The 10,624-nt window shown below is 41.2% G+C and overlaps 1 protein-coding gene across 1 annotated transcript; it reads right to left on the reverse strand.

The window, feature by feature from the left end:
- Positions 1–483: 483 nt before the first annotated feature.
- Positions 484–7,123, reverse strand: LOC108246625 (cytoplasmic FMR1-interacting protein 1 homolog). Its single transcript, XM_017434269.3, has 14 exons — positions 6,574–7,123; positions 6,328–6,417; positions 5,871–5,948; positions 5,418–5,519; positions 5,134–5,315; positions 4,585–4,681; positions 4,133–4,261; positions 3,940–4,044; positions 3,563–3,654; positions 2,507–2,624; positions 1,981–2,103; positions 1,754–1,879; positions 1,503–1,669; positions 484–637 (listed from the first exon to the last, which is right to left on the reverse strand). The coding sequence occupies exons 1-14, from the start codon at positions 6,688–6,690 to the stop codon at positions 484–486; spliced, it is 1,680 nt and encodes a 559-aa protein (XP_017289758.1). The 5' UTR covers positions 6,691–7,123.
- Between the last annotated feature and the right edge of the window lie 3,501 nt (positions 7,124–10,624).

A 10,624-nucleotide genomic window follows, 5' to 3' on the forward strand; every position in this document is an offset into this window, starting at 1 on the left:
ACTTCAGGAACAGGAACCTCTGTAGAAAGTTTTGGTAGATCAATAACAGTGTTCACGGGTAAGCTGCTACCCTCTGCAGCGGGCAAAGGCTGATACCAGTAACCAGGTATTAAATCATCCTCTTCTTCTTCTTCTAACTGTGGACAGTTATCAGAAAGATTTGGTGATGCTGTTCCTCTTGTTCCCTTTCCAATCAATGGCAATGTTGATTGGGTATGGATGGGTAAATTACCAGAGGGGAACAACAAGTCTCGGTGCACAGTTTGTCTGGGTTTGTCTCTCTTTTCTGGACGGATGGTGTATACTGGCAACGCTCCAGCTCTTTTCACAACAACATAGACATCTGACTCCCATTTATCTGCGAGCTTTTGTTTTCCTCTTAGTTTAACATTGTGGACTAGCACTCTATCTCCGACATTCAGACTTGATGGGGTCACGTGTTTATCATAACGAGCTTTGTTCCTCCCCGTCACTTTTTCAGCATTATCTGTGGCAATCCTNGGGCCCCACGGCTCGACGAGGAACCTTAATGTCAAATCCTCCCTTTGGATCCTTCTCTCCGCGGAGAGCCGGGTCGTTGTGCGGCTCCCGGCCAGTCTCCCAGTCACAGACCGTTTTCCGGATGGCTTGAAGGACGCTGCAATGTGGACAGATAAAAAAAAAAAAAAACACAATATATGAAAATGATCGTGTACAGCAAAAAATAAACAAATAAAAGTTACATAGTGCATTTAGTTACACTTAAAACAACTACCAGTTCAAGAGAACACTATTACATCAACAGTTTTAGATGACATGGTTATTTCTGCTGAAATATCATGAAATTACAGCCAGAAGTGACCAAAAGTGCCACAGTTTCCCATATGAGCTGCTTTGAAATCTTGGAGTTTGGAGCAGTTTTAAGGTGGCAGCAATCCTTTTTGCTCTGGACTGATTCTGAACTAGCCATTAGCTCATCAGTGCTGTCAGAATTAAACTCTATTTCTCCAAACTGAGGTCGTTCAAGAAGCCATTTAGTAAAACCTTAGTGTATTTTCCGGACTATAAGGCGCACTTAAAAACCTTCAATTTTTTCAAAAAACGACAGCGCGCCTTATAATCTGGACGCCTTTTAAATGTAAGAAGTCATGATGTTTTAGTACGACTTTCGTACGACTTTGCAGCATTAATGCTCAGTTATAGTCGCGCAGGGCAATGAAGGCTTTCTGTACTTGACGCTTACGTCAGTGCAGTATCGTTTCGTGCGTTTTGAACCGTTTAGTATAGTATAGTCCGGTGCGCCCTATATATGACAAAAGTTTGAAAAAGGACCATTCGTTGACAGTGCGTCTTATAATCCAGTGTGCCCTATAGTGCAGAAAATATGGTAATTGTTATTAACTTAAAACAGCTGGAGTTTATGTTAACGGCTTTCAGAGTTATGACTTGACCTAAAGAATACATTTCAACAGAATGTTCTTCTGGTATTACTGGAATTATTTTCCCTGAGCTATGGTTCTGACCTCTGGATGACGTTCTTCTTCTTCTTGATGGCCTGCCTCAGCGGGTCACGCAGAGTCACCTGGGAAAAGTCCTGCAGAGCCGAGTAGATGGTGTGGCGGATGGCGTGGTTAAACACACTCTCCATGCGTCCCATCAGCACCTGCAGTCCCTTTATCATAGCGATCACCTGCCAAAACCGTTGGACGCCGTGAAGAACAGGACTAGTACAAGTCCGAGCGCTCTAGCGTGTACATGTCTTGTTGTGTCTGACCTCTACGAGGGCGAACTTCTCCTCGCTCGTGTAGTTGTAGCGAGTGGCCCTCTCATATTCCTCAGCATTGTCGGGGCACTCTTTGTTCGAGTATTTGTCCGTCGGGTGAACCAGTTTCCACGAGTACTGTGGGGAAAGAGAGAAGGCGACCAGACAAAAGTCATCAGTTCGTTTGTGTCTAAATGAATATAGTGGGTTTCTCCAGCATACAGTCTGTGCTTCCTCACCACTTCCATAACGTGAGCGCTCCACTGGGAGAGCAGCTGCATGCCCTGCAGGGCCAAGTCGAACAGCTTCCTGTACTCTGAATCAGTCTTCTGGGCCTCCTGACGCCCTGATCCAGTCACCACCTACACAGTCCCAAATAAACACTTTACACCCCACAACCAGAGTCCAGTACACACAGTCCTCATTTACCTCTCAGCATTTACCCCCCCAAGCTGTGAACGTAAACATTTCCTTCCCTAACGTTTTAATTCTGATCCACTTGTCTGTCAGTTAAATTTCTCCATCAGAGTCACACTAAATCATGACCCCTGGAAATCCACCGGGGCAAGACATCTGCTGAAAAGCTTCTTACATAACAGCCGGGAGTCTGTACATCCCTCACATATAAAAAGCCCTGCAGAGGTGATGGACGCTCTCTGGACTCATTCATAAAAAGGTGAGTTTGATCCGATCTAGCCCCGAATCGGCTAAAGGCTGAGTGGGTTTTAGAGTTCCACTTGAACCCTGGAGGACGTTCACACCAACCTCACTGTTGCTGTAGCGAGCGAGCTCAGAGATGAAGCGCATGTGGTCCTCCCTGATTTGAATCATCTGCTCACAGATGTTGTACTGGGGGCTGCTGGATATAGAAGTGCAGGTCCACCTAGGGATGGGGGGGTGAGACAAAGAAACATATAAACACAAAGTTGTGTACTAAGAGTCGATGGCAAAAAAAACACAAGAGCCGTCAGAACATTTCAGTCTCATCTAAACTAATCTTTACATAAAGTCAAAGCGGTTTTTCCAATATTTAGGGAGATATTTAGGTGACTCAGGGTTTCCCCCAGTGTATTATAAGCCCCGCCGCCAGGCTAAGCTCTGCTTGTTTTTTTTTATGCATGTTTTTTCCCACCCGCACCCCCAAAACTGCTACTTTTCTTTACACAGTCACACCTACTGCAACATACAACATGTCGCAGAGAAAGGGTCAAAACACGTTGGACTCCTTTTTTATTTCAAAGAGCCAAAGCAGACAAAAATAGAGTTGCTCCAGTTTGAGACCGTATTGTGAAATTGTTTTCTGAAAGATGCTAATTATTCCCATGTATCTGACCATGACACCAGGGCTACAAAATCAAGTATTTTAGTGATCAGATGTCATCAAACAACCCACTGATTGACTATTTGAACATACATTTGCTATGGAAGTGTTGCAACTCGTGATTCTTTATACAAGAACCTGTAAAACAGGATTAAGTTTGATCTTAAAGCATGTTGCAAACTTCTGCATAAAGACCCACAGAACCAATGGACTCTTAGCTGCTGAGTGCACTGATGCAGTTTGTGTTGCAGGTAACATCATTTCAATTCATGCGGTTGTGACGAGCTAATCTCGGTTTAATTTGAAGTACTTTCACTTTTCTTTTGTCTGATATGGTCCCAAGCTTTTGGCATTTACTAAGTATTTCTTGTTCTTCTGCCGCACATAATGTAGCGGAAGCATGTCGCGCAGAGGGTAAAACTTTCCCCTCGACTACTCTTTGCGATCGAGTTACTGGAATCCTCTCAGGCCTTCATGAGACATGCAGTGTTTTCCCCCACCTGGATTTGTTCTCTTCAAAGTGAGCGCTGGTCTTAATGTACCGGGACAACTCGATCTGCATGTCACCAAACAGCGGGACCACTTGAAGTTGCTGTAAAAACCACACAGAGGTCTTTTATTAATTATGTTAAACAAAAGGCCCCATAAAAACCCTTTTTAAAGTCTTTTAAAACAACTGTTGCCTATAAAAGAAAGGGTTTTATTTTAAAAGGAACATTCACTTGCAGCTGAAGTGGACAAAATCGAAGATTTCCAAAGGTCAAGAACCCTTTTTTTTACTCATTTTCATTAGTTCTTATTTCCTTACATCCTGTAGACTACTTACTATCTGATGTACCATCAAATCTCTGCGTTCAAAAGGAGTATCTCTTCATACCTTGAAAAACTTGTCAATCTTTGTGAGGTTGATTCTCTTCTTGGCATCTAGTTTATATATGTTGCTGCTGTTTCCATCCATGAGGTACAAGCCGAAGCCCATCACCTGGAGAAGAGGAGCAGAGGTTGCCCGAGGTTCTACAAATCCAGTCGCTGTAAGTAGGATTTCAGGAGCAGCACAGAGCTCTACTTGCCTTGAGAAGCATGTGTTTCTCACTGGGAGTGAGATACAGCTTGTTCTCATAGTACTCCACACACAGGTTGACGATGTCCGCCAGCAGCTCTTCATATCCGTTAATCACTTCCAGCTGCTGCTGCAGCGACTAAAGGACGACCCAGAACCAATCATACAGTCATCTTCAGTTCAACTTAGAATCTACTTATTTCCACAGTGTTTGGATATTTAATGGGATTTTTCCAGGAAATGCATCGCAATATTTGCAAGAACGCACAATCAAATCTCCCTTACACTTGAATCCATCTCAAGAAAAATAAACTATTTTCTCTTTTTTAAATTTCTTTTAAGACAGCTACTTTCTGACTCCAGCACTTGAATTAATAATTAATGAAAGCTGTGGAGCTTTACTGAACTGCTTACAATTTAGATTTGAAATATTTTGCACCAGACGGTGCACTTCGGACCAACCTGAGTGATTTTGTTGTGGTTTGCCAGGAACATGGACAAGTTCTGGGACTCCTGGATGGAGGACGGTTCAGACATCTTTCTGAGGAACTGAGCGGCTCTGAGCAGGGACAAAAACAAGAGGTACTTTAGTCATTTATGTTTTTAAAACCCAAAATAAAATCTGTAAATGTGGCCTTTTTATTCTGATTCAATGGAACTTACTGTTAATTCATCAAGGTAAATGATCAAAAAAGTGCCTAATAAACACATTTCAATTCACAACTGCAAATACTGGAATTTTAAAGTCTTTCTTCTGTCTACATTTTAATTCAAAGGCATACATCTGAAAACAAATATTTTTTTCTAATCAAAACTAACAAATTGGAGTATTTTCAGAAAGCCACAAAATGTTCCCTTGAAGCATTCTTTTGAAATTACAGGACGTTCTGCCTTTATCTTCTCGTCATCTTAAATCTGCCGGTGCCGGTTGGGACACGAACTAAAAGATGCTGCCACCTAGAGTCTGAGGCGAACACCGGCTGTGAAACAAGCGCTGAAGGCTCCGAGTACCGTTTGTACGCAGAGTGGTCGTTCTTGACACTGCACTTCATGTTCTTCAGCTCATCGAGCACCGCAAACATGTTGATGAACTTCCCCAGGGTCAGCAGGTACGCCTCGGAGACAAAGTCCTTCCTGCGCTCGGCGTGACACAGCCGACGGACCTCCCCGCAGAAACGATCGATGGCCGTGCGCTGGATAAAAGCGAAGCGGCTCATTGGTTAACCTGTTTTTTTTTGTTTTTTTTGTATCAGGCAATCAGATATAATCCCTGCTGATCAAATGTGCGAGACTACCTGGAAGTACATGAAGTTCATCAGCTTGGTGACTTCTGGCTCGAGGACCTCCACAGTCTTCTCATAGATCTCCACTCGGTTGGGCTGCTCATTGCACTTTACCTGAGAGGAGATGACAGTTCGTTTTAAAGGTTTTAGGTTCTGAAGCCATAAATGTCAGTTAGAGTTGGGAGGGAAAAAAGTTAAAGATATCACAATGCCACAGGGCATCATTCCAGAACGAGCAGCACATTTTGTTGTATTTTTTTTTTTCAAAGCTGCGAACAGAGTAGCAAAACAAAGATTGTGACAGAAACAGAACAATAACAGCCAAATAGTAATGAGGGTGTTTCAGTGCGTAGTCTTTGGCACCTTTAAATATACAAATTATACTAAAAGTAACTCAGTTTGAATCATTTATCGGTCTACAAACAAAAACTTGTTGACAGTGAATTCAGATGCTCCTTGGTTCACCTGTGGTATTGCACGTGAGCAGCTCCTCCAGGTGTAAAGCATGACAGCGTACTCCTGGCCCTCCTCCAGCATGTCGTTCTAATTTCAAAAATAAAAGCACTTGCATCAAGAATTCATGATTTTATGACATTTCTTTGAACCTAAAGCAGAAAAACAAGCATGAATGGCAGATTCTACAGTGGGTTATTCATTCCCAGCGAGGGGAAGGGAAAACCTACCCTTCCTCCACACAAACTGCTGTCTGATCCGCCCCCTCAGCAATTATCCCACACTAATTAGACACAAAGACCAGCTATTCCTGACAAGAGCATCCATTTGTCCCTGTGCCATTTGATCCTGGGAGCCACCCTCAGCAGAATACCAAATGTTCTGCTGGAACAGTCCAGCCCTCCCCTTACCCCTCACCATACTGGCAAATTCATATTTCTCAGCAAGTCAGAGCAGAAAAAAAAGGTACCATGCTGGAGTGGACGGTGGCCTGCTCAATGTATCTGGCGATGCCGGTGACAAACGCATTTCGGTCCTCGAAGTTGGTGTTGAAGTTGGGCTGTTGAGAAATAAAACAACATTTTTCTTTTTTTTTTTGTTGTAAGCATGTATAAGCTGTCTGTGTTTGCACACGCATGTAAAAGTGTGGTAACAAAACAGAACCGGATCAGCAGAGGAAGCGTTTCTCTGTCTGCGCGCATCCGCCAGCACCGACCTGATATATGAGCGAGGAGGGGAGGGGCTCGATGCATGGCTGCTGGTCCGGGAGCGGCAGCTCCTCCAGCAGGTCCACGTTGGACAGGGCGTCCTCTAAAGTCACTGCGGACGTCATGCTGCTGAAAAAAGGTCAAACAAGCAGCAGCATCAGTTACAACTCTAACCCAGAAAGATGGTGTAGATTCTCAGTCATCCAGGACATGGGAAATCCAAAAGAAGGTTAAAAAAAGGGGGTTGTTTTTAACCTTTTTTTTTTTTTTATCTAACCCAAAGACATGCAATGCACCTGTGCTGTGGCTGGTTCAGAATAGAAACAGAACATGGAAACCTTCACAAACAATCTTACTTACTGCTCGTGATCTTTTCTTTCAGCTCAATCGTGGCTGTAAAGCTACAAAAATAAGAATAACGTTTGGAAATGCCAATGTTCTCCATACTGTTTTCTTATTTTCTAGACCTGGAAAATACTAAAATTATATTTCAAACAAAAAAACAAACCCAGGGGAGCTTAATGCGTCAGGGTCTCCAAGGCCAAAACAACAAACAAAACACCCCCTTATAACTATAAAATAAGACCATCACTTTCTAAAGGAGAACTGAAAGAAAATACAAAACCTAAACTCCCTCACTAACCAGAAAACAGGAGAAAACAGTTCACGAAAGAAAATGGCAGAGAACCCCTACCAGCTTCCATCTCTGGGCAAGAAACGCGTCTTGGACAAACGTTCAAAGTTGCTCACAGCAAGTCACACACAAAACCAGCTCTCAACAGGATCACAAAATCAAGGCCCAGGATAAACAGAAGGAGGGCCTCCGGCATCTCCAGCTTGCTGCTTTTTGTTGAGTGGCTGACGAGCCCCAATACACTTCACCTGCAGCAATCAGGCAGAGCTGAAACAAAAAAAACATGAAGCTCTCTCAAAAAGAGAGCTCCTAAAGGTCAGTGACCGTAACACTAGCTTCTCTTGAAAAGTTCGTCTTGAAAACAGCCTTGGCAGTATATTAGCGACCAAATCAACGTGTTGCTCTCCTTCGGCCATTGTGGGTTTAAAAAGTTTTTAACCGTTAACAGTCCTGGGTGTGACTCTGTTGATCTGCATAGTACTGCCGCAGCTCAAACTAGTAAGTATCCATATCCAATCACAGGATGTGTAAATGTCACGTTCAACGTGAGGCCAGCTAGAGGGCCTTACTGACACAACTCGTGATCTGATTGGCTATCGCAACTGTCTATCAACTGTATTTGCCCGTTCACTTACAGTGCACAGACGCCCGCACTGTTAATTCTGAAGGCCCGGGCAGATTTCATACAGCTGGTAGCTGAATTCTAAAGCCTGGTCCTAATACAGTGGAATTCTAACCTAAAAACAACACCACTGGAAGGAGCATAATATGACATGAAGAGAATATGAATACTTTTAGATATCTAGGGAAAGTAAATTAAAAATTAAATTAACCTTTATCATAATTATGATGTTGATTTTTGGTTATTTTAGGCCAGCAGAGAAGGCCTTGCTGGCCCTGGTGGCCCACCACTGCTCATTAGCAATTTGGGACTTAACTTACATAATTAATGTAATTTATGGGCTTTTGGGCACACCTGAATATAAGCCACATTCACTAGCTTTAAAAAGAAAAACAAAGTAAATATATAGGCTGCACATATCTTTAAGCCACAGGTGTCTATGTTGTAACACGAGATGTTTCCACAGAAAGATGTTAAGAAGTTTTTTCTTCATGTGTTTTCCACGATGAGGGTGTTGTATAAAGAGCAAAACGATTGATATGAAAAATTTAGTGAGTGCGTTTAATTTAAGTGTAACAGTTTCATTGGTCCACGGTGACCTATTCGATGATTTCATTGGTCTGATGTGTCGAGGCTAAATGTTTTGGACGCATAAAGCTTGTTAGTCCATAAAAATCTATAAATTAGCCACATCATTGTTTAAGCTGCAGTGTACAAAGAGTGTGAAAAAAATAGCGGCTTATAGTCCATAAATTACAGTACCTAATCTATAACAGAGCCAAACTTTCTTATTTTGAAGAGCATCTATCAGCTTTATTTTGTATCTTCATGGTAAAGCTTGAAGTTTTACAGGGTTTATTGGGCCAGCCATGATGGAATAATATGAAAATAATGATTTGTCTTTCTAGAGTTATGTTAGTAAAAGTTGCATGAATTTTGGATGAAATGTAGAAAACGATGTAACAGGTAATTGAACCAAGGTATATGGATGAAAATATGAGATCTATATACTTGCTTAAAATAATTTTTTAGTAAAATAACTTTAAGCACTTACTTTCACAAGCTGCCCCATGATGCATCCTTGATAAAAGTCAGTGGAGTGCATGAACTTACCTTCATACTTGGACTCCAGCTAATGATGTTTCACAAATACAGATGAGTATACCTAATGAGAAACAGTTATAATTCCTGCATCTTGTCTTCACCAAGATTGAGGAATTTTTAAAGGTTTATTTTTTATAGAGGCCTATTTTAAAGTAAACATCTCTTCTTATACAACTCTTTAATTCAATAATAATCTTTCTATGAGATTTTAAAATTCAAAAAATAAACATGTTGTGCAGCAACATGACCAGTTACAAGGTTGAAAACGTGATATTTAACCCTACCTGTTTGTGTTTGTTGATGTTGGCACGTCACTCTAAAATGATTTTGTGCCTCAACAATTAAAACATGAAAGAAAAAATATTTTCCAGCTGACATTACTTCAAACTTTCGCTAAGAAGTTTGAAAATTCCCCTCTGCAGTCGAGAAAGAAAAAAACAACCTTTTTTCAAATATACATTTGAGAGAAATGAAGTAAAAAGTATGTTGTTTCGGCTGCTCCCACAGTGAGCAAACTCACACAAACAAATTGGCAATTGTTTCACGTCGGATGCCCTTCCTGCCGCAGCCTGGGCTCAAACCTGCAGCCTCAGGATTACAAGACCGCAACACTGACCACCAAACTACCGTTGTCCCATTTAAGAGAAATGAAGTGAAAATACATATTTAGTTTTTAAAATTAACAAATTCCAGGAATTAGGTAGAGCAACTTAAATCTATGTCACCTTCAAATATACAGAGGCAATAATTTACACCTTGACACATTTTCAGACTTCAATAACACTAATTACAAGTAATCACTCATCGTGTGTTTCCCTCCAGCTATTTAAAACAAAGATACCCATCTCTGCCGAGGACCTCACACTGAGTTTTTATATATTTTAGGATTTCATGTGAAAGGTAATAAAAGAATGACAGCCTTTTCAGATCCTAATAGGTCAGATTTAGGTTGTTCTCCAAATTTCCAGGTTCAAGCTTTTCAACAGAAGAAACCACTCAACTTCTTTCATTTGAAAGTTGTTTTTATTATTTGTTTGTATTTTTTATTATTTATCATAGTTTCTATGAAATATATTTGCCAAAAACCTGTCCAGCAGGTAGTTTGACAAACCTGAAACAATGAATGAGCAGCTGGCTGACACTCTACCATTTACTGACCAGTTTATTGGTCAAAAAGAGCAGGCTTGGCTTGAGTAAAGGTTTTTAGTAGACTTTAAAATCTATAGTAAATGTTACACCGATAAGAGTTCATTGTCATAATTCATGGGTTTTGTTCCAGTGTTTAAAGGAATAGTCTGGTCTTTTTGGAGTATTGTTCTGTCAAATACACTGCTCAAAAAAAATAAAGGGAACACTCAAATAACACATCATAGATCTGAATGAATGAAATATTCTCATTGAATACTTTGTTCTGTACAAAGCTGAATGTGCTAACAACAAAATCATACAAAAAAATCATCAATGGAAATCAAATTTATTAACCAATGGAGGCCTGGCTTTGGAGTCACACACAAAATTAAAGTAGAAAAACACACTACAGGCTGATCCAACTTTGATTTAATGTCCTTAAAACACATCAAAAATCAGGCTCGGTATTGTGTGTGGCCTCCACCTGCCTGTATGACCTCCCTACAACACCTGGGAATGCGCCTGATGAGGTAGCGGATGGTCTCTTGAGGGATCTCCTCCCAGAACTGGA

Source organism: Kryptolebias marmoratus, linkage group LG22 (genome assembly GCF_001649575.2).
Source record: "Kryptolebias marmoratus isolate JLee-2015 linkage group LG22, ASM164957v2, whole genome shotgun sequence".
Classification (NCBI taxonomy): Eukaryota; Metazoa; Chordata; class Actinopteri; order Cyprinodontiformes; family Rivulidae; genus Kryptolebias; species Kryptolebias marmoratus.